Below are 24,376 nucleotides of genomic sequence, written 5' to 3' on the forward strand. Positions count from 1 at the left end.
AAGTGTCAGCTACTAAGTGGTTTCATCTTTTGGAGGGTTTTTTTTTTCGGTAATGGGAAAAATTAATTCTGACTGGTTTTTAAAACTAAAATTATATATAAACCATTAAATTAGGGACAGATCATTTGTCCAATTTTAACTGCAAAGGGCATAAAACGGGTGGAAAACATGATAATATACCAGCGCGCCGCTGGAGGAAGTGTTCCTCCCACAATCCAACTTGCTGATCCTGTCTAAGGAATAGGATTTAAGAGCTTGTGAGAAAATGTGTGTAAGAGAATATAGAGGAAAATTGTTCTGTGGCATCTAGGGGAAGTATATATAGGAATAGCAGTTGGGCTGTATTAACTATGAAAGTATATATGTTATTTAATTTTTAACCTCTTTCAAGACAAAGACATGACCCATTTTCTGTAAGGGGTACGAGGAATGTAACACCAGAGGAAATCATATAGCTCTGATGGACAGGAAAGTACACAGAAGTCTCAAGGACACAGTACTGTCTTTGAGAGCTCCAGTACTTCGTGGGTTCCCTGAAGTATTCTAGGATCTCATTACAGATTTTGGGGTGTCCAAGAGCTTGAAGGGATGATGAATCTTGGAGCCTTAGTGGACTGTTAAACCTCCTCCCATTAAAGAAAAACATGTGGTTGAAACTGTGTTGGCTAAAAACCATGGAATTTTCTGCGTAACTTTATTCCTTCTTTGCCATTTTCTGTTGGATATCGTGATCTGCCTGTTATATTTCAGCAAGCGCAATAATTTCCTTTTAATTAGATAATTACCATGTTATTCATTGGTCTTGATCACTTCTAAATTCAGCTTTTGGTTTTAACAAATGCAGTTACAGAGGATGATGGATTTTTACATTTTTAAAACAGCTAAATGTTCAAAAAGGATTTGTACACATAACAAAATTAAAGTAGGGATTATCTAGCACTGTGTGTGGGATACAGCTATAATCTATACAGTGCATGGAAAAGAAACTGGCATTCTCAATTGCGCTGCACACATCTCTGTAATAACAGGGTAAGAGGCATACAATTTCATGGAACACCCACAATGAAAATTATTCTTTCCAAACAGAGAATTGTTTTGGAATAAGTGAGGTTAATTGGCACCATGGGATTCCTCTCAAGGAAACACAGAACATTAAAATCTACACATGTGCATGTAAAATGATAAAGTATTATCTTCTTTCCCCTCTCAGCTCCTCAAATCTAAGGCACGCTACCCAAAATCAACAGAAACGATTATGTTTTGTTGATTCAAATTTCCTTAGAATAAACTGGCAATTCTTCATCTGGTCAGCTTACAACCTGAAAGTCACTGCGCTGTTCCACAATTGCTAGCTGGGGTATGGTTATCTAGTGCAGCCTCGCACACAAAAATAGAGGTCTCCAGAGCTTTTGGCACAGGCTTTTCGGAATTGTAAGAATCCTTCTTTTCTGTGCAAGCAGCAGAGCTACGGGGTGGTAAGATACAGCCTCTTTCAAAGGACTGTTGTGCCCCTTTTAGGATTAGAACCAAAATCTGCAAATGGTTAATGGGAAATCCAGGCACATTTCACTGTCCTCGGTTATAACACTGGTTGTATTTTACAGTTTCTGAATACAGTTGAAGTATATTAAGTCCTCACAAAAGTATTATCACCCTCTCAAAAATCGTAAAGAACTTATCACTAATAAGGAAAAAAATCTTCCTTTTCATGAAGAAGGCTGAATTCTCACGCAGGCTGTTGTGCTCCATTGTGTCTATCTCATTAACGTTTAAGGTCATTATAAACAAGGACATTTTACTTGATTTATCTTTAAAATGTCCTGTACTTTCCCATTTGGCCCGTTTGCACACCTTAACCATTATTTCTTTCCTAGTTTTCTGCCCCAATTATGTCAAGACACATTTTAAACCAATTAATTGTGATTCCTAGTGGGCATGTCACAGGTGAGGTGTGGCCTTGGAAATGACGTCTGTTGTGCCACAAGCCTGACTGCAGCTCTTCTGATCTCTTCAATGAGTGAGAAACCCCCGTGTCCTATGACCCCACATGCCTTCACATGCAAGTCCTCAGTTGAGGAATACTCTTCATCACTTCCCTCTCTGTGGTCTCCAGTGGAAAGCTGAGGTGTTTACTGGTTGCCTTGTCATTTTTGCAACCGCATAGACAATGTAGCATTTCAGTTTCTCACTAAAGACATCCTAAAGTCACCCCTTTCCTAATCTGAAAGAGGAGTTCCAGGACACCAAAGAATACCCCAAAACGTATCATGGTTATATGCCAATAATGTTATTTCCCTTGCCACTCTGTCTGGGCCTATGAACGTATCTTAAATGCCTTACCATTTAATTAGTCTTAGTTAGAAATACAGCAGCAAGACAGCAAATACAATCTGCAGTCAGCATCAGTGGAATTAATTGTAGAATGAAATTAAAATTGTATCTTACACTGTTTATAATAGGATATATGTAATATTTATATTCTAACATTGTTATTTTAGAGGACTATCCCTATTCGTCATAGACAGATGGGAGCTTGGTCTGGCAGAATACAAAGGTTTTACTTTCCAGAGTTTTCATAGACAATGTTTCTGAGTAACTGAAGAGTTGCAGGATCGTTAGGTTGAAGAAGGAAGAAATTTAGATAGGATCTCCTAATTCTGCTTCCAGTCCTAAAGCCTGGAGAGAAGTACTTCCTTCCACTGCTCCCCTTTCTCACCATGCATCGAAATAGTCCCTTGTTTGGGAGAAATTTGTCACAAATTGAGTAGCCACTATAAGTTTGGCTTTCTAGGGAACAGAGAGCAGAAGATAACCTTTGCCGAGATTATAAACTAGTGGAGGAGAGCCCAGCTTGCTCTGAGATGTCAAGGCAAAGAAGAAGTTCAAGAAAGGTTTATTGATTTCACCCTCATCCACATAAGAATTCATAGGAAAATAAGTTGATTGAAATTGCTGGACTTGGATGGGAGGATTAGCATGAACTGTGTGAATTGTGGGTCTTTTTTCAGTAACGTAAATCCTGCGGGTATCAATGGACAGTTTATGTGTTAACTTAGGTCTGTACATCAACATGATGCAAAAAAAATGTATGTATCCACTGTCAAGAGGAATATGTGAGAAGTTTTATCAATGATAGAATTGAGCATACAATTCAGCAAATAACACAATCAATCTTGATTCTATTTACACACTAAGTTTTAAATAGGTGTTGTCACTGGTTTATTGTAGTTTTCTGTAGCGGCACTCCACACTGCAAAGGCTGGACAACCTATCATAAGCTCCTTTCAACATGCTCTGCCAGTGCTGGAGGAAGTGGTATTTTTTTCAATTTCTTTATTTGTATTTCATATTGAAAGATCTGAGTAATATGTATTCCTGTGATTAAATGTTACGTTGTGATAAAAACATAGAATCATAGAATCGTTTTGCTTGGAAGAGACCTTTAAGATCATGAGGTCCAACCATTAACCTGGCACTGCCAAGTTACCATGAAGGCATAGTAAAAGTTTCACTACTAATCCTGCATTCCTGCAAAAACACGCCTATGGTGACAAGGTGCTCATTTGAGCCTGAGAAGCTCTGAAATAATTGGCACACAGCAGCATAGTTAGCATATTTAATAGCTGATGGTCTACTTTCATAGTCTTATACTGAATATATGAATTCTTATGGGTGGAAAATGGGTCTACTGCGTATGTTGCACAGCACTCTTCACGGCATCACTGATTCCTGCCTGAATCACTGGATCACTCATGAATAAGAGTTTGCAGGACTGAAACTACTTGTGCTCTGATATGAAAACTAACCAAAATACAGTAAGGAATATATCTAACTTTTAACTCTTCTTAAGACTAATTCTTGGAAATTTGCTGAGCATACACTTAAAATAATTGTTGTCAGGTATTTATTTTTTTCAAAGAAAATTGGCTGTTAAAATATATACAAGGAATTATATAGGAATATGGCTTTTAAAAAATTGGGAATTAAAAAAATCCATATAAAACTAGTCTTACTGATTAATTTAAAAGTAAGATGAAATAAAAAGGTGATTATGGCTTAGGATTTAGGGAAAGTTTCTGTTAAAATCTGTTTCTCACAAGGAAAACCATAGTCTTAAGAGTACAGAAGAAGGTGAAGGAGGTCAAGGAGTCTAACTCATGTATTCTTAACGGTGATCTCCAATACCATTTCGTTGAGATTTTCTATCCCTTTTCCCTTCCTTTCCCTCCCCTGCCCTGCCCTTTCCTTCCTCAGAGGCTTTGCCCTTTATCACAGTATTCCCGTGAGATGTACTACAAATATTTTATTACGAGCTCAAAAAAAAAAGAAGAAAAAAAAAAGAAAAAAACCAAGATCCCTACACAAGTACAAGTGGTAATTCCATAACAGCAGTTTTAAGGATATGAATTTTGTAGGGGTTTCTACTCTAGGCAAAGTGCAACAGAATGCAGTCATCCTTGCCCGCTGCACAATTTATGTCAGCAGATACAGTAGAGCTACACCAGCGCTTGGTCACAATCATTAAAAGCAGCAATAAACTGAAAATAACTTAAAGATCAGAGATGACAAGCAACTGACCGTGAAATGCAACTGCAGTTCCATACCTAAAGAGCTAATTCAGTCAGTGGATTTGTAAGTAGAAAACTACCATGTAACTACAGGGACTTGATTTTACCATTGGCAGTAGTTAGATATAAACTTGGCTACTTTGTACAGTTCTGAGGTCCTTCATTTTAAAGGGATGTTGGGAAAGTTGAATGATTGCAGGGAAGGACGGCAAAAATGATTTAAGAACTAACAGTTGCAGCCCTAGAGCTATTTAGCTTTTCAGAAAGTATCTTGAAAGGTGATTGTAGCATTTAACTCCCAGGATAAGTGGTAGGCTCTTCCTTTTTTGTTGTTGCCAAATCATACCTTCATGCCTTCCCTTCCGAACAATCCATTTTAGACCAATATAGCTTAGACTAATACATGTTATTGGGCTCAGGAGACAAGAGAGTGAGTGAAAATTGATGTAATATGTTGTGCTACGTTTTATGGTGGCTGCTACTAATACAAAGGTTTCCAAATCTCAGGAAATAATACAGTTAATAAGATAAAATAGAGCCCCAGGAGTAAGGAATTTGGAGAACTGCTAGACCATTCAGCATTTTTCTGTAAGTTAGGTACAATCCTCGAGTACAAGGTGACTGATCTTGTAATAATAACATATTCATCACTGTTACATCTCAAGAAATCATTAAATTCAAGTATTTAGAATGTTTTGATCCCTTTTTTTTTCTGCTGAGTGCATCATGGGATAAAATCATATTTGCCTGATACTTTTAAAACATTTAATTATTTTGCCTAGCTTTTTGACACTAGATTCAGATACATCAGGACTACTTTTTCTTGATAACTGATTAAGGTCTCCTTAAACATCACCGAAATCAAAGTATTACCAATACTTTCAATAGCTTCTCATTCAAACTTTCCGCCTCTCTTCTACTTGGCAATAATTTAAAACAAAAAGAAAATAACAGTAGTGAAAATCAGTCTGAAAGAAAAATTGGGTACTAGTATTTTCATTAAAAATTTGTCTTCGCTACATAACTTTGAAGGAACAACTGGAAAATGTTGCTCTGTAACTAACAACTCTCTTCGCCACAACATGATGGAGCAGTACATCACCAGAACAGGGAAGCAGACTTTCAGGGCTTTTTTTTCTGGTAAATGCTTATTCTTTTCTTCTACATACCTACCACGTACTCAGGGTACTTTGTAATATTAATGAGCCCAAATGATGGAATTAGTATTTTCTCCACTACACTGGGCTATATATTCCTAAATAATTGAGCCCGGGTGCATGCCCTAGATTTGAGTTCCAGGTGCATGTTTCACTCTTGTCCTTACTCAACTTTGGGGCAAGACTGAGGTGCTCGGCTTCCTTCTTTTCACTGCATTCTTGAGATAGGGAAGAGAAGACTAAGGGTGACAGGAGGGTACTGCTCCAACTCGGCCAAGTGCCCAATCCATCCACACATACTACAATATTTATGTGGCCAGTGTGACATAAAATACATTGGAGAGGGCCACAGATGTTGAATTAGCAACTTCTTGAATTAGCAACTTCTTCATTAAGATGCATTCATGGCTTCCGACAACTAAGTTGAAAAATAGAAGATCAAAAAAGCATTCCTGCTAACTGTGCTGTCAAAGAGGATTAGAAATTGGGAGATGTGCGGAGAGAAATTGTTTCTTAAGCTCTTCAGAGCTTTTTTTTTTTTTTTAATCTTCAGGAATCCTGCATCTAATTTTCTCTTCAGTAGGGCCTCTAGGAAACACAAGCTACCATCACCCATTCATGGCATCTCTCTCCGTTATGAAATACTTCTACATGCTTGTGCTAATTCCTTCTGAGATACTGGCAGCATATAAAATTATCACTTCTTCTCTTTCATTTGAACTCCTTAAAATTAAATCACATAACTGTCGGTAGATTTTACTGCAGGAACAATTTTTGAAACAGAGACCTCAATGACTTCAATGAACATTAAAAGCCAATGGACCAATAAAACATATGCACCAGGTTGTACCACTCTTCTTATTTAATTTCCATTGATATCCACAGACCTTCACAGGGATGACTGACAAGAAGCAACTCCAGATAATCCTATTTATGTGCTTAGGTTAGCAAGACCAGTGAAGAAGCTCTACAAGCTTGCTCGCAGCAGCGTTAGGGGCTGAATTTCATCAACACAGGGACCATTAGTTCCATTAGAGGAACAAACCAGCATCCTTTCAGGAGGGTACCAGTGCTATACAATGCAGTCACCTCTCTTCCGCTGTTTTTGTATATTGTTTTCCTACTTATCTGACTGCCAGTGCTGTTATGAGTAAAATGATGTTAGTGAGATCAGAACTAAAGTCCAGGATTGTTTGTATGAATGAAATATGCCATTTCTGTTTCTTGGTTATGTCAGCCTCAAGATAATTATAAATATATTCTTTAGAATATCATCGTGCAACAGATTTGCTGCTTTGTGACAATCCAACGATTTTATCACTCCTAAATTTCCTCTTTACATTAGAAAAAGGAGAAAAAATCAACCACCACTAGTTTACTCCACCTATCAACATTAAAAATGTCTTATTGGGATAGCTGTCCAAAACACTTTTCAGGGGCATCAATTTAAATTACCTTTCATTTAACCAGAGCTGCATAATCATTATTATTATTTACCAGATACAATATATACCTGTAAAAGCTGGAAAAATATTTTTACTATTGTCACTAGAGTTAAGTATTTGTTCGTATTTCAGGTACAAACAAAAAAGTAACAGAAACTATTTTCAGACACCTGTGTATAAAAGAGAAAATTTTCACACTTATTTTTATGGAAAGAAAATCGCTTGCCTTTTCTTGCTACCATTTCCAAGGTTGGAAAAGAGTTGAACTGTTTTTGTTTACTTCAATGAAGAATCTCTGTGTTAATTGAAGAATAACGTTATATGGATGATGGTATTCAGGAATTGACTAGGTATTTGGGTTAATATCTATGAATCAGCGTAAACAAACAGAGAACTCAAAAAAGGCAACATGTTACCATGGCAAAACACTTCACTGGAACATATGGGCCTGAGATTGATCAGGAACAACTAAAAATTCATTGATTTCATTTTACTTTTTCACTTACACCACTATATGAGAAGAATCAGGCACATCAAGGAAATGTATACGTACAAATTCATCTACCTTACACTATGAGCATTTCTTGAGTGGGCACCGAGGACACATTCAGCGATTCTCTTTGCGTGTGGATGCAGTGTTTTAGATGCATTTTTTTAATTCCTAGCTATACACTATCTGCACTGCCTGCTCGAAAATTGTCTGTCCACGTAGTATTCTCCAGTACTGAATTCTACTTTTAAAGTGTTTAAGAGATAAGTAAAATCAAATACCCTTCAAGTAGTATTTTGATGGAATAATTGCTACTGTTGTCACAGCGATCTTGCATCCTTGTAGGTAAAAGACCATGGACAATGATTATAAGAACCAGACTGCAGGGGATAAACATAAAAATGTTTAAGAACCCTTGTCTTAAAACAAACATTTGGATTATGTGGGGTTTGTTATATTCTATTTATTTATTATGTTAAATAATGTACTCATTCCTCAAATTCTTGTGCTTTCCCCTTTCTGTTTAAGAGCTGGAGTAGTGCTTGTAGGCACATTCCCTTTCTCCTTACCTGTGAAGTACATAAAGCGTCCGTTCTTGCCAGCCTGCCTTAAACACTGCAATACAATTATCCTCAGTCACTGAACTGTTATCTCAGGGAATTGAATTAGACTTTCGAGCTCAGAGAACTTTACACAATTATTTACACAAAATGTGATAGTTGAAACAGAATTTAGAGTATTATATGATGGTTAGGGTAATAAGGAATAAAAGATCAGGTCGCTGATTTAAAACAGAACTAAAAGTTGAATCTGAATCTCGGGGCAGCTGTTGAGAGTCTTATCAAGCAGGCTATTGCCTATTCAGAAGCATGGAACGTCAGTTTTCCATTTAGCCTTGCCTCTAAGTTCCAGCTCTAAAAGTTTGTTTGGGACCGATAGCAGTTCTGTGGAAAGTTTCAGCGTCAGTTTTTCACAAGTACAAACTATCAGAATCTTCAGTTAAGAAATATGAAACAGCCTTATATTGATGTTCAAAAATACCCCTGATAAGTCTCTTCTGTTTTGGTATCTCCAACATAATAGTTACCTACAGAGGCAGAAAGGGAGGTGTTCAGGCAATGACAGAATCATATAAATTGGTTCTTTTCCTGAAAAAGGTGTCATATATTTTGTTTCTCTCTCTCTTTCAACACAAATCAAAAATCTCTGAGATATCCTCTCAGAAAAGACTATCTGAAATTGGCTTATTGCCCTTATAGCTGAAACACAAAATTATTAATTAGCATGTGCTATGCATTTTAAATCAACATAGTTTGTCACAATTATTATTTAAGATTACTCTGTCAAGAGTATGTCAATAAGTCTTTCATCCACGAACACTTTATGATATGCAGTCCTGACTGTTCTAGGCAAAACCAGGTAACACTTTAAATTTTATATATATATATATATATATATGTATATATATGTGGATTTTACTTGCATTACTACTCTAAAATGCGACAAGAAATCAACATGGAACAACAACATCTAACAACATTTCCAAAGTAAAATATCCCCCAATAGACTTACGAGTTTTCCAGCAGTACTTACCTCATACCTAGATGTAATATCTTACCTCTACCCTCCAGTGTATTCCCATCATTGCCCAGTCACCATTCCCTCCCCTGACCATGGAAGTTTTCCCATTAAACACGATGAAAGCTGTTGAACCAACCCAACCACACGTCTGAATTTAGAGGTTCAGTCATTTTTTATGTGTATCTCAAACACATACCGTTTTAAAGCAGCCTCCCAGCAAGGGTAGCTTGTGCCATGTTTGAGGTTGGGCCAAGAGGGACTGAGCACTCCTGTCCCTCTCCCGGGCGTCCCTGAGCACTCCTGTCCCCTGGACACTCCTGTATCCGGCTCCTGGGACATCACTGAGCACCCATGGGTCAGGGGATGCCCTGAGCCAAACTTGCTCCCACTGGAATCACAGCAAAACTTGGCTGAATTCAGTGGGATGGAATTGAGCCCAAAGGATGAAAATACAAAGATAATGCCGTGGGATGCTAGTGTTGGATAGTTTCTTCTGAATTTAAAGTGAGGGAAAAATGAAGGGAAAGAGAAAAACTGTGATGACAGTTATAAGACGCTATGTTTTCCCTTCCTGAAACAAGGAAGTTTTCACTTCTTTGCCAGATAGAACTGTAATGTCTGTGGTCATTAGTCTTCTTTTCTATTATTTAAATTAAAATAGTTTCTGAAAAAAGTTTCTTCCCTTTTTCCCCTCACACAGGCTAAAATATAAACAGATAAGTAAAAAATCCAACCTTTATTCCACTTTGAACAAGCTTGTGTATATCCAAAAAAGGTTCCTTGAGTATGTCTCCTTCAGGACTGAAAATCTTCACGTATCCTTCTTTCTCAAGAATAAAGAGCCGATGGGATCCATCCCCACAATGTACCGCTCCAACAGGCTGCCTTAGTCCACTTACAACCTCCTGAATGCAGAAGCAGTTGTGCTTGTGTTTTCTAAAAAAATATTAAAAAATAGTGAGACGTTTCTTTTTTCTCCAAACTATGACACAACAAAGTCCCCAAAAGATAAAATGATTGTTCTGCAGTGATATTAAAAACACGGTTATACAATCCAGAATAAATTATTTCCTTGACTGTATGCAAGCAGATAGTAACGAAAATCAGTTTGAATGTCACTTGAGCAAAATTTAGTTTGTATACAAGAAAGAGGAAATTAATTCATCTTAGATCTGAAATGCAGAGGAATAGGAGAGGAAAAAAACGGTAGAAAAAAGAGAAAACAATTTATAAATATAATTCTATAGATGAATATTCTGCTGTAAATTTACTGTAAAACACAGTAAATTCCAGCCATTTGACAAAATCTGGCTTCTAAAACCCATTTAAAAATAATGATTTATTATAGGATAATCTAATTTAGCTATTTTCACAATGAAAAATACATGAATGAAATAAATTGAAAATCATGAAATAAATACTTTACTAATAAACTTACTGTAGTTCTTTAGTAATATTAAATTCAGGTAGAAGTGACTTCTTAGAAGTATGTATGATCCACAGGGTGGACCATAACCAAGATCCACAGGGTGGATCAAACCGGGATTCTAACACCTTTTCAGCAACGCAAATATCAAATGGCACTGAAATATTGAAGCTGATGTAACTTTCTCTTTCGACGTACACTAGCAGCAGCAAAAGAAAGTAACATCTGGAAAGCACAGCTGCTGAGCATAAGCACACACTGAGCTGTTTCACTGTGAAAACCACAGGCTTTGCTAGGGGTTTTTTTCAGATTAAACAACATTTATCTTTATGAACCTGCTGATCTCTTCCTCTTTGTCATATTCTTCCATGTGGTCCAGGGAGTTAGAAGCTGGCCCTCGCACTTGTTTTCTTGGAAAATCTGGAAAGCATACACCACCATCTTTTCTTGCATAGTAAAAGCAAAACTCATCAGCTGTAGTTTGGAGAAAACCTTAAAAATGCAAAAGAGCATACAAATATTTAGTGTGTTGTCATGTCTGCAGTTTTGTGCCGTCAAACTAATCTTTAAATAGATTATATATTGAGTGGAAAAAGAAGTCATTTTAAACAAAGTGCTATCTGCAAAAAAGGCCTGCCCTGAATAAATACAAACTGAGTATTACCTTTTACAGTTTATTCATCTGTATTTGTATTAAACCTCATTTTCAGTGTGCTTAAATAATAACAGTAATTCATTCCAAATGATGCTACAGTTCACTTATTAAAAAATTAGGAGACAAAGTTCAGAGTTGAGGCTGTGATACACTTTTCCCTGATTTTAACCTTATTAATTGTGTAGTATCTGCTGTAAAATAGCTTGAGCGGCTTTCATTTAACTTTTTTTGTTTAAAGGGGCTTGTTGTAGTAAAAATCTCAGTAAAAGACATGCAGGCAAGACTTTGTGGAATGCTGGCAGCAAAGGACATCAGTCGGAGAGGTGAATAATTAGTTGTCTCAGAAAGCGAGAAGTGCTTCTGAAAACTGCACGGTGTTGCCATGCAGTTGGCCTCTGGCTGGCTCCTGGCATTAGACTGGGTGAAGACAGTGTCCCACCATGAGGTCTCCTTCCTCAGCCCCCATTCCCTGGAAAGGGGGGTATGGCGCATGCTGCACTCTAGCTGGCTTTAAACTGGCTCGGGTGAAAGGTGGTCTTTAGGTTTTAGGTTGAAATGGGAAGGAGTTCGAAGACCCAGGGAAACAAGAAGTTGGTAAAATGAGAGCCTTTGAGGAAAACCCTGCCGCTACTGATACTGCACTATGTTTAATGACAGCAAAAATATCTCTTTCTGTCTGCAAACCTACTTCTAGTCATTTCTATCCAGTTTTTAATCACTAGTATTAAATCTAAGAAGATAGAATTTGGCTAGTTATACATGTCCTATTTTACTAAAACAGATGTTAAGATAATATGTCTTAAGTTACCTTCGTTCCTCTTTGCGTTATTGGCATACTGTCTGAGGATGTACTATGGTCCAGAACATAACTCATAGAATACACAGAATTAGCACTTAATCGGAATTAGAGGCCTAATTTATGCATGGCTTTACCACTTGTGAATAATGCAGTAATCCATAGATCTTGGCCATAAAACCTCTGGCTTACAACGTACAATAAGAGCTGATCAGGGACAGCTGTGTTTCATTGGAAAATGCCAATTTCTTAAAAGCAAAGCTCTTTCAGAAACATTATCAGTTTTGACAAAATTTAGTTAACATGAAGTTTCTGGTCCAAACTCAAACTTCTGGTCTAAATGAAAAAGAGAGAAACAGACAGCAAACCTCATATCATTATACTCCAATGTCTTGTAATTAGGGTGTTTCATTAGGAAGAGGAATATTCAGGTCAATGCCCCTCATCTGTCAGGCAAGAGTTTGACCCTAAGTCTCCCATTTCCCAAGTAAATGTCCTAAGAACGACTTTATTAGCTATCCTGGGGTGGTCTCTCTGTGGCTTTCTTCATGGAAAATTTCGAAAGAGTTCAATTTCTTCCTTATGTGGAATAGGAAAATTTTTTAGATCCCAGAATTTTTGTGGAGTGGAAAGCCTTTCCCACCCAACTATACTTCTTTTCATATGCATCTTCCTTTAAAAATATTGGAAAAATAATATGACAAAGCCTGCCTTTGGTTTCTATAAAATAATCTCTGGAAACACATGGTAGTATGTTGTGGTGTGAAAGTTTAATTACCATGATTTGGAGCTTCAGTAAATATCATCTCTGAGGAGCTGGTTTTAATTTATAGTAGTTATTTGGAGAAAATGGGAGATATAATTTCAAGTGGAACAACTGAAGAGGAACTCCGATATAATCACAGAGTAGTATTCCAAGGCTTGTAGATATAATGCCAAAATCAAAGGTAATCTAAAATCTTGCTGTTGAATTATTTGACTTAAGAATACAGAGTTTTGTCTTTAATAATTTATTTCTCTAGGCATAGAAGGTCATTCGAGAAATGCAACAGCAAATTAGAGGTGTACAATTTCGAAGAATTTCTAGAATTTTCCAAGTGTACCATCTACTGTTTACTAAAGATAAACTACTCTTGGCTTGAATGTTATTTTTAGTCAGAAAAACTAAAAGCATATTATGATCATATTGTTTACTCAGTACGTGTTCATCTCAAATAACAATCAATCAGATGCAAACTCACTTGACTAATGCCTTATGCGATGCCTTTTCTTATATGTAAGACTAATCCCTTTTCCTTATGAAATATTTTATCATGCACTTAAGTACATGTTGCACTGCAGTTGCCTTCTGCTATTTAGCAAACCCATCAGCAGGTTCCAACAAAGGATAAGGCTTACGTTCCATTTTTGTTAGAAATGCTCATAAAAAATGCGGTTTGAATTAAACTATGAAAATCAGTCAGTAAATTGCTAAAATGTTGCGTTACTGGGAGGAATGTAACCTCTGTAAATACAGTTTCACCTGTGTATTAGGGATGGAATTTTGTTCTCTAAAAAACACAGTAATTTACAAAAATAAAAATCTGCTTGTGTTATAGAGGCTAGATTCAGCATACTAACAGCCTCGCTTACAGACAGTTAGAAAAACATTTGCTTCTACTCTCCTATCTACTTGTAGCCATTTCATGTTTTCCTTATCGTGCTTAAATTTTAAGGTCTTTAGTGCAGAGTTTGCCATTTTGTTTGGTGTTTGTACAGTGTCCAGAATGGTCCCTGACAAGTGCCCCTAAGCACTCGAATTGTTTGGAGGGGAAGAAGAAAAAAAAAGATCATTTTGCTCAGTCTGGGTTTATTCAAATACAGCTCTGTCACTGTCCCCTATGAGAACTGTGCCTAATAAGGACTGCTACATTTGGTCCTGTGTGAATTTCCGTTCTTATTACTTTATTTCAGAAGACTCAGACATATCATTACAAATTTCCTACCAGCTGCGTATGTGTTGACAGAGCAGTGCCCGTGTTAACAAAGAAAACTGAAATTACAAAGGAAGATTAAACTTAATGTTTTTAAGCGTTGTACATGTCAGATTTTGCACGGGCTTGCATTTCTGTGCTTTTAAAACTTTCTGTCCTGCAAACAAGAATCAAACTACAGACTTGTCAGGTAGAGCAGTTACAGTGAAGGCTTTCTGTGTTCGCCTTTATAAAAAACTGTGGAATAAGTAAGTTGCATGATTTCAAGCCTTTTCAAAGGAAAACTCCTGCTCTCAGCTGATCCTCACCTCCTCTCTCCACTTGTCTTTGCGATCAGTTATTCCTCACATTGTATCTTCCTTCCTAGCCTACCTTCACCAAATTCTGCTTTGCTGGATTCCTTGCTTGCCCCCCCCACCTCTTCTCTTTGATATACAACTCAGATGTTGTGGTAGCGTTTGTCCCTCTCTTTACAGCAAGTCGAGTTCCTATTCGCTCCCTTCCTTGTTTGCACCGCACACGGGATTGAGTATCATCCACTCATCTGAGTAGACCTACACTGGCTTAGACAGCACCTGGAAATCAGGCTCACCTCCTTTACTCCTGCATACAGTTCAGTATCGTGTAAAAGAAGCAGTTTCCTGGTTTGGGGTTTTTTTGGGTTTTTTTCTGATTTGCACTTTTGACAGCTAGATGTGAATTTTTCCACAAAACGCACATTCTCCTCTCTCTTCGCAACTCTTGGTGAAAACTAAGTCAAAGATGTGATTCCAGGTTGCTTCTTTCAAAATGTAATCAGTTCAGTGGTAGCTCACATCACTTCCTACTGGTTTTCAAGTGACCAGTGGCCCCCTTCTTATACTCGCACATCGCACGTACCTGCACACAGGCAGTGCCAGGGTTAATCCCCTCAATGCTCTTGTTAGCAGGAGTGACATTATAAGCCACTATTATTTTCCTACGTTAGAACTTCTGAAAGTTTTGTGTGGGTTGCAGAATTTCTTGGATTTCCAGCATTTTGGGCTGGAGTGCCCCTGTTTAAAGTTAAAAAGAATAATATTGCGTATCCCTTCTGGTAATGCCCGGATTCAGATTTGGGCCTGGATCTGAATTCACCCACAATCATCTGGAATTATTTTCTTCAAATGAAAATAATGGAGGGCACGTAGTTCAAAATCTGTCTTATGTCCTCAGATGGCAGAATGCACCATGGCTGTGGCACAAGTTTGTTCCTTAGAATACGTCTCTTCAGCTGGCATGGATCAAGTTTCTGCTCATGCCCAAAGGGAGAATCAGCCGTGCCTTTCTTTACTAGCTGTATTAACAATAAATATTAGATGGTTTTCTCTACTATCCCTGGGACAGCCCCAACAGGGAGACAGGACGCATGATATGGAGGATGCCCTATACTCTCTCTACCTGGCCGAATGTGGTGACTTAAGGAGTAGGGGACAATGACGGACAAGTTCCTGCCCGGTGCAGCAGGCACGTCTCCTCTGTGACTATGCCACCTTCCCAGGCGCCCTTGCATAATAGGTATGAGGCTGTACAAATGGAACCGAACAAAAATGAGGACAATGGTTCATCTAGCTTGGAGGTGTTGCCAAGGTTAAGTCAGCCTACGCCTTGTGTCAAAACCACTTCCATAAAGAAAAAAAAAGACAGGTTATTGTCATAGGAGACTCTCTCCTGAGGGGAACAGAAGGCCCAATATACAGACAGGACCCACTTCTTAGGGAAATCTGCTGCCTCCCTGGGGCCTGGGTTAAAGATGTGAAGAGAAAGCTTCCTACCCTGGTACAGCCCTCAGATTATTACCCATTATTGATTTTTCAGGTAGGCAGTGATAAAGTTGCAACAAGAAGTCTGAGGGCAATCAAGACAGACTTCAGGGCCATGGGAGGACTAGTTAAGGGATCAGGAGCACAAGTAGGGTTCTCCTCTATCCTTCCAGTTGCAGGGAATGATGAGGGAAGAAACAGGAAGAGCCAGGAGATCAATACCTGGCTCTGAGCCTGGTGTCACTAGCAGCATTTTAGTCAGTCTACACGACACCAGGCATGCTCGTGACAGATGGGGTACAACTGTCTCAAATGGGGAAAAGGATCTTTGCACAGGAGTTAGCACGGCTCATTGAAAGAGCTTTAAACAAGATTTGGAGAGGGAAAGGGGTAAACCCAGGCTTGCTAGAGATAAGCCTGGGGGTGGCTCACCAATGTTTGAGGGAAGGTGTGCTGTCTCAGTGGAGGTAGGGGATGGAGATCCATGTGGCAGCAAAGACGCAAGAGATATTGATGTGTTAGAAACCACGGAAGCACCTGAGAATTGTCATGTAGGAATTAGGGCTTCTCCCCCCACAAAGGTGGTGGGATCAATAGCCCAACTGAAGTGCATCTACACCAATGCATGCAGCATGGGCAACAGACAGGAGGATTTGGAAGCCACTGTGCAGCTGGAAAACTATGATCTAGTTGCAATCATGGAAACATGGTGGGATGACTCACACAGCTGGAGTGCTGCAATGGATGGCTATAAACTCTTCAGAAGGGATAGGCAAGGAAGGAGAGGCAGTGGGGTAGGCCTGTATGTTAGGGAATGTCTAGAGCTTGATGGTGGTGATGATAGGGTTGAATGAACAAGGCAGATATCGTGGTGGGAGCCTGTTATAGACAGCCCAACCAGGATGAAGAAGCAGATGAAATATTTTATAAGCAGCTGGGAGAAGTCTCACAATCATTAGCCCTTGTTCTCATGGGGGACTTCAACTTACTAGATGTCTGCTGGAAATACAATACAGTGGAGAGGAAACAGTCTAGGAGGTTCCTGGAGGGTGCAGAAGATAACTTCCTAACACAGCTGGTGAGTCAGCCAACTAGGGAAGGTGCTCCGCTGGACCTGTTGTTTGCAAACATAGAAGGCCTTGTGGGTAATGTGATGGTTGGAGGCTGTCTTGGGCATAGCGATCATAAAATGATAGTTTTTGGTTCTGGAAAGATTTTGATTCTTTGGACTTCTGGAAGAAGGAGCAGGCAACTCAAGAGGACTACAAGGAGGGTCATGAGGTTATGCAGGGAGAAAATCAGAAGGGACAAAGCCCAACTAGAACTTAATCTGGCTACTAACAAAAAAAGAATAAAAAATGTTTCTATAAATACATTAGCAACAAAAGGAGGCCTAAGGACAATCTCCATCCTTTATTGGATGCAGGGGGAAACATAGTGACCAAGGATGAGGAAAAGGATGAGGTACTTAATGCCTTCTTTGCCTCAGTCTTTAACAATAAGACCAGTTGTTCCCTGAGTACCCAGACCCCTGAGCTAGAAGACAGGGATGGGGAGCGGAACAAAGCCCTCATAATCCAAGGGGAAATGGTTAGCAACCTGCTACACCACTTTGACACACACAAGTCTATGGGGCTGGATGGGATCCACCCGTGGGTACTGAGAGAGCTGGCGGAAGGGCTCACCAAGCCACTTTCCATCATTTATCAGCAGTCCTGGCTAACCGGGGAGGTCCCAGTTGACTGGAGGTTAGCAAATGTGACGCCCATCTACAAGAAGGACCAGAAAGAGGATCTGGGGAATTACAGGCCTGTCAGTCTGAACTCGGTGTGAGGAAAGGTTATGGAATAGATCATCCTGAGTGCCATCACATGGCATGTACAGGACAACCAGACGCGGTCAGCATCGGTTTAGGAAAGGCAGGTCCTGCTTGACTAACCTGATCTTCTATGACAAGGTGACCTGCTTGGTGGATGAGGGAAAGGCTGTGGATGTTGTCTACCTAGACTTTAGTAAAGACTTTGACACGGTTTCTCCACAGCATTCTCCTGGAGAAACTGGCTGCTCATGGCTTGGACAGATGTTCTCTTCACTGGGTAAAAAACTGGCTGGATCGCTGGGCCCAGAGAGTGGTGGTGAATGGAGTTAAATCTAGTTGGTGGCCGGTCACAAATGGTGTTTGCTCCCCAGGGCTCGGTATTGAGGACAGTTCTGCTTAATACCTTAAACGCCCTCAGTAAGTTTGCAGACAACACAGTGTTGATCTGCCTGTGGGTAGAAAGACTCTGCAGAGGGATCTGGACAGGCTGGATTGATAGGCTGAGGCCAACGGTATGAGGTTCAGCAAGGCCAAGTGCTGGGTCCTGCAATTGCGTTACAACCTCATGCAGCGCTACAGGCCTGAGGAAGAGTGGCTGGAGAGCTGGCCGGTGGAAAAGGACCTGGAGGTGTTGGTTGACAGCTGGCTGAATATGAGCCTGCAGTGCCCAGATGGCCAAGATGGCCAACAGCATCCATATCAGAAATAATGTGGCCAGCAGGACTAGGGAAGTGATTGCCCCCCTATACTCAGCACTGGTGAGGCTGCACCTCAAATATTGTGTTCAGTTTGGGCCCTTCACTACAAGAAAGACATGGAGATTCTGTAGTGTCTCCAGAGAAGGATAACAAAGCTGGTGAAGGGTCTAGAGAACAAATCTTATGAGGAGCAGCTGAGGGAACTGGGGTTGATTAGCCTAGAGAAAAGGAGGCTGAGGGGAGACCTTATCGCTTTCTACAACTACCTGAAAGGAGGTTGTAGTGAGGTGGGTGTTGGTCTCTTCTCCCAAGTAACAAGCGATAGAACAAGAGGAAATGGCCTCAAGTTGCACCAGGGAAGGTTTAGATTGGATATTAGGAAAAATTTCTTCACCAAAACAGTTGTCAAGCACTGGAACAGGCTGCCCAGGGAAGTGGTTGAGTCACCATCCCTGGTGTTCTTTAACAGACGTGTAGATGTGGCGCTTGGGGACATGGTTTAGTGGTGGAGTTGGCAATGTTAGGTTTACGGTTGGACTTGATGATCTCCAGTGTCTTTTCCAACCTAAATGATTCTTTGATTCTATGACCTCAGAAAACTTAAAATTCATATTGTTTGAAGATAGTTCATTAAGTCACTTAACTCCAGTGTCCCCATCAGTAATCACTTAAACTGAGGTTCGTAGTAAAGATAGATGAGAAATATTGAGAACAGTCACCTGAGATGAAGCAGGGAAGTTCTAATCTCATAGAATTTGTGAAAGATTACACTGTCCTGCAGTGACATATCCATATAATCCTAACAGCTATTGTCATTATTGTGTTTTAATAAGAATTTGGTCCACTTTTTCTTTGGATATTCCTAAAGTCAATGGAATTTCTGATACAGTCATAACTGGTGGGCAGACTGCTGTCTTCAAAAGAGTTAACCAAGGATCAGCTAGAGTTTTTGTCATTGCAAAACCAGATAGAACAAATTAATTTCTGGAGATAACTCATCAAATGAAATGATGTATAATTTCTCAGTTGTCTTGGTTAATATGTACTGCTAAAATTTCAGTTCCATAAAAGATGCTTGCTATCTTAAATCGCTAATAATATTTCTCATTTGTGCAGGACTTAGCGGATAAAATTATTTTTGTAGTCAGCAATTTCCTTAAACTCCTTTGTATTGGTGTTCAGAAACAATTAACACCCCCTAATGGAGGAAGAGTAATTATTTGACTTTTTAACAATTGCTCAGTGAATCATTGCCAAAGACCTTGGGTTTGGGGGCCTGTTAATTTCCAACTCTTTGTTAAATCCTCCAAGCTAAACTGAAAACATAGCTTCCACATTTTCTATTTTTTCCTTTCTTTTGCAATAAATATTATTATGGATATACAGGTCTCACGAGTAAAACAGAAAACCCAAATAAGTTGTTATTGTGATTATTTATATTTTAGAATGTATAAGGCTATTAAATCTTACTTAAATAATACCTTCAGGAAGTACTAGTATAGGTTTCAACAACCCTACGTAGCAGTCAAGTCACCAAATTAACCCTGTTGTTGGATGTAGGTACGCGACAACTTTCTGTTAGCCCAACCCACTTTCAGAACAAGTATTTCGAACGCTTATTAGCCTCTGATTGATGTAGGAAAAATCTTATTTTAACCGACGCTGAAGTATGCGAGCTCTTTCCCTGCAAAGCGCCGTGCTCTGTCCAGCGCTAAAGTTATGCTTTCATCTGGTTATCTTTCAAGGCAACCTGGGTGGTCAGAAAAAGCACTTGACATCTTGATGCACTTCAGCAGTTTTACATATACACAGACTTTGTAGAAAAATAAATTTGTCATTCGTCACCACATATGTTGATCTGAGGAGTGAGGTTCCTGTGGCCGTAGCTCCTGTGCTGCTCAGCCCTTTCTCATTCTCTCTCCCTCCCTCCGCCTCCTCCTTCTTTCTCCCTTTTCCCCTCTTTCACTTTTCCCAATTAAACATATTGTTTCCTCAGAAACACAGATTTTCACAAAACAACGGGGAGGGACTTGCTCTGCAGAATATGCTAATCATTTGCGCTAGCTGCAAACTCATGTCAAAAAAAGTCTTTGTGCTGACTTCTTATATGGGCCAAACATCTAGAATATCTAATCTGTTATCGCTGTTCAGCAGGCAGTCTTGGCAACTGTGATCTATTCTGCTTTGCTTTGGGGAATGTGATAAAGAGCAAGAAACAGCTGGTTTAAGAAAGCCTTAGAAACATCTCTTAGTTTATAAAGACAATAATAATATTTTCATATTTGAATGGGTTGAGATACATGTTAAACCACAGCAAAGGGAAAAAGTAAGTAAATTCAAAATGTTTTCTCAAGTCAATAAAAGAACACTGCAAAAAAACCCCTGCACTCTTGGGATTTCAGAGAAAACAAGTACACACTGTACGCATGCAATGAAAAAACCCTCCTCCAAATCTCATCCACTTAAACTATCCCCTTTACTCAAATATTTTTATATTATATTACAAAGCTGTGTTCATATGTGAAATATGACTATTCACAAATTCATTTTTCATATCGTTATCAACTCTTCTTTCCAGTCTGTGTTGCTAGTAAAAAAAATAATCTTAACCAGTTTAATTATTTTCTCCTGTGTGGCATTATTTATGAGTAGTGTTTGGACAGGGAAAAAAGCATAGTTTAAAAATGACAGTCTTAAACATATAAATAATTTACTATTGAGAATACAAAAGATGTTATTTAATATAATAGTGTATTAAGACAGTATTTCTAATAGAACCATCTTCTGTGGTTATTTTGTTGATATAGTTACAAGTGATAGCACGCATTTGGTGACTGCCTTAGACAACACAGGTCAAATTCTGGTTTTGGTTATTTCCAGCTAACTCTACTGACTACGCTGAGGAAGTGTTAAGTTAGTTAAGAATTTGGTTGTTAACAGCATGTTGGAAGTGAGTCAAAGATCACAGAAGTCTATCAAATAGCTCCCTTCGAGTTCAAGGGGCTTTAAACCCTGTGGAAAAAACATCAGTTTCTAGGGTAACAAAACCAGAAAAAACACTTCATACATCAGGTTTTAGAGTCTACAGCAAACAGACAGCATCCTTTATTACTTGCATTTTAAAGCTATCTATCATTTAGAATAGCCTTTTGGATGGCCAACTACTTGTTTACGTGATTTGAATGAACATGCTGATATTTCAGCAAAGGTAATAGTTTCAGGTGCCTTGGATGACAAACAATCCTGTGTTTCATGGAGTTTAACAGGAGGCTGGCAAGAAAGTGCTCAAAGTACTTGCCTCACTACATAAGATCTGCTGTGAAGACCCTGAGTTATTCTGTCTTTGCCTGGGCAAAATCCCCTGGGTTTCAATGAGGATTGTACCAAGTCAAGAGCTGGATCTGTGACGGCTCAGGCAACATCAACATTTCAAAACAGACATCCTTTAGCCCCGTATTTTGTTATAGGTTTTACCTGGTATGTGACCTCTGCAAGTATAATAGAATTCTTTACAATAGTCTTTGCACAGGTAGGGAAGAGTTAGTTCTCTTTCAGGTGTTTCCCCTTTCTCAGGTGAGTGGAATAGATTCTGAGCGTGAGGTGAGCAGTGTGCACATTTGATTTCCTCCAGTAGCTTCGCACATTCTGTGTTGTTGGTAACAGAAAGTATCTGCAAGCCACAAACCAGAGACAAATAAATATACGACCTGTTTCCCCATCTTACACACACACAAAAAAGATTGCATGATCTAATGTAATAAATAGTGCTAGAGGAACCAACACAGTTAGCATAAATGCATCAGGTTTCATGTCACTGCTTCAGAAGTGCAAAAATTATTCCTATGAAATGTGCAATATGTCATTAGTACAGTGAGATTTTAAGCACTTGCTTCGCTTTCTCAGATAAGAATAATAGTACTCAAGTTATTTTATGGACTCACGCCTGCAATCTCTTAATCACGTAGGCAATCTCTGAACTAGAGGGATCATTTATATAAAGAGGAGCTACAGCAGCAGGCCTTCTACCCACCTCTCTTACGAGAAATACTTAAAACCCTAACTTGTAAGGTGACCTATTCAAGTATTTAGAGACTGAAAATTAAAGTTCTACCATCAAAACACAGCAGGAAAATCATATCTAGGTATTTGTTAATAGTTGTATCTTGAATGCTATCGCAGTCCAGCTACTGAAACAACCGCTGTGGAGTTCAGCAGGTGCCTTGGATTTTTCATGCTTTAAATGCTGCCCTGGTCTTTGTTCTCTCTAATGCAAACTACTTGGAGTTGGGACAAGCTGTATGTTTTCAGACAGGCCTTCTTATAAGTGAAAAAGTAGAATTTGTTCATAACATCTTGTTTGTCTCGATATTGAAACTGCAACTTTGTCCTGAAAAAAGAGGATATATTATGCATAGTACTTGAAGAAGCACGAAACCACGACTGATGATGTGTTTAAGTAAACACAGGAGCCTAAGGAGCGCAATGTCATCAAATCGTGAAAAATAATGGAAAACAGCGTAGTCGTCTTTATTAGTCTTTGAATGCAGTGCACTTTGTTAATCTATTGTTAACCACATGGATTGTTTTTTGATCATTCATCCCACTGGTGGGTAGTGGGAAATGTGTTCTCAGTTGAGAGGGCCTGAATCTGATCCAAGGCAAAAACAAAGCTCAGGTTCTTTCTGCTATTTGTTTAATGCAGTTCTAAACAAAGGCTGTAAGACAATTATATTAAGAAACATTGGTGTTGTAAATATTTGTATTCTGTAAAATTTGTACATATTTGTAAATAGCGCATTTGAAAATACTGACTCAGTTTTGCTATAGTTCATGTCTCTGAGCTGATTTGTAGAAGGACCTTCCAATGCCATTCCCTTGCAACATAACATTGAAGGGAATTATCAAAATTGCTTTTGATATAAAATAAGTTATTCAATGCGTGAAGACTCTTGATATGTTTGAGTATGTTGTCTCATAGGTTGGCTGTCTTCTAGGATGCAGTACTTTGATAACACAGTTCTGAACTCAGCATTTTATTTATGGATCATAGTTACATAAACCTCAGTTGAGAGAAATGCACTCTCCATTGCTTTAAACAGATACGTATTCAAAATATTACACAGTATATGGCCTGTACAGTTACACAAAATCCTATTTAAAGGAACCTTAACTTAGAAGATGAGCTTTTTCCAGGAAAATTTAGTCTTACACTACATATATTGTCAAAAGACCATCCAAAATGTGTACTATAGTTTAGTGGCAGAAGTTGGACCACTGATTAGAAGAACATCCTTTGGCTTCTACCATTATTCTGGAAGAGCTGCCATTGGCTTCAAAAACAATTCTTCCAGATTTGCCAGGACCATTAAATGCATGAAATGTTCTGTTCTTTAGACTATCTGTTCTCAGACTATCCTCGGCTTCATAGCACCTGCAATTAAGTAATGTGACTAACATCTGCCACGTATGGTATATTATCTCTCTTCAGACCCTTCTTGGGAATATAATTGTCTCACATCTTCCTTTGGAAAGGGTTTGTCTTTTTTTTTTTCTTTTAAACCTTGAAGACAGTAGTCTATTAATTGCATGTATGGCAAAAGGTTTGCATTGGCCCTGAATTCTTTGGGGAATTCTTTCCACAGTCCCAGCCCTCCTGAAAAAGTTTAGATTTTTTTGCTAGATTGCTCATTTGGGCCATAGCAGCAGAACTGTTAGCCTTAGTCTTCTTTCTTGAGTTTCAGATGTTGTTCTAGATATGGTAGATCTGGGGGAAAATGCCTTGAAGACAAGAAATAAAAATATAATGACGACTACAATAAACTATAACCAAAATACATAATAACTAAAACTTTGAACTTGACTTAATACTGCGTAGGATTGCAATCCAGGTAGTAGAGAACAGACTTTATATGCTTGCAGTAATCCACACTGCTGAAGCAATCTTCTGCATTAGCTGGACTTTCTTAAGGGATGATAGCATCCTGACC

General features: G+C 38.8%; 1 protein-coding gene across 1 annotated transcript in view; it reads right to left on the reverse strand.

The window, feature by feature from the left end:
• The window catches only part of HHIP (hedgehog interacting protein), an 83,158-nt gene that overhangs the window by 53,266 nt on the left and 5,516 nt on the right, over positions 1-24,376 (reverse strand). Inside the window, exons 2-4 of the mRNA XM_063335864.1 lie at positions 21,864-22,059; positions 11,003-11,159; positions 9,976-10,177 (exon numbers count right to left, since the gene is read on the reverse strand). Of these exons, the coding sequence (XP_063191934.1) occupies positions 9,976-10,177; positions 11,003-11,159; positions 21,864-22,059 (555 nt within the window). The remainder of the gene's footprint in view (positions 1-9,975; positions 10,178-11,002; positions 11,160-21,863; positions 22,060-24,376) is intronic.

This window comes from Chroicocephalus ridibundus, chromosome 5 (assembly GCF_963924245.1).
Source record: "Chroicocephalus ridibundus chromosome 5, bChrRid1.1, whole genome shotgun sequence".
Taxonomy (NCBI): Eukaryota; Metazoa; Chordata; class Aves; order Charadriiformes; family Laridae; genus Chroicocephalus; species Chroicocephalus ridibundus.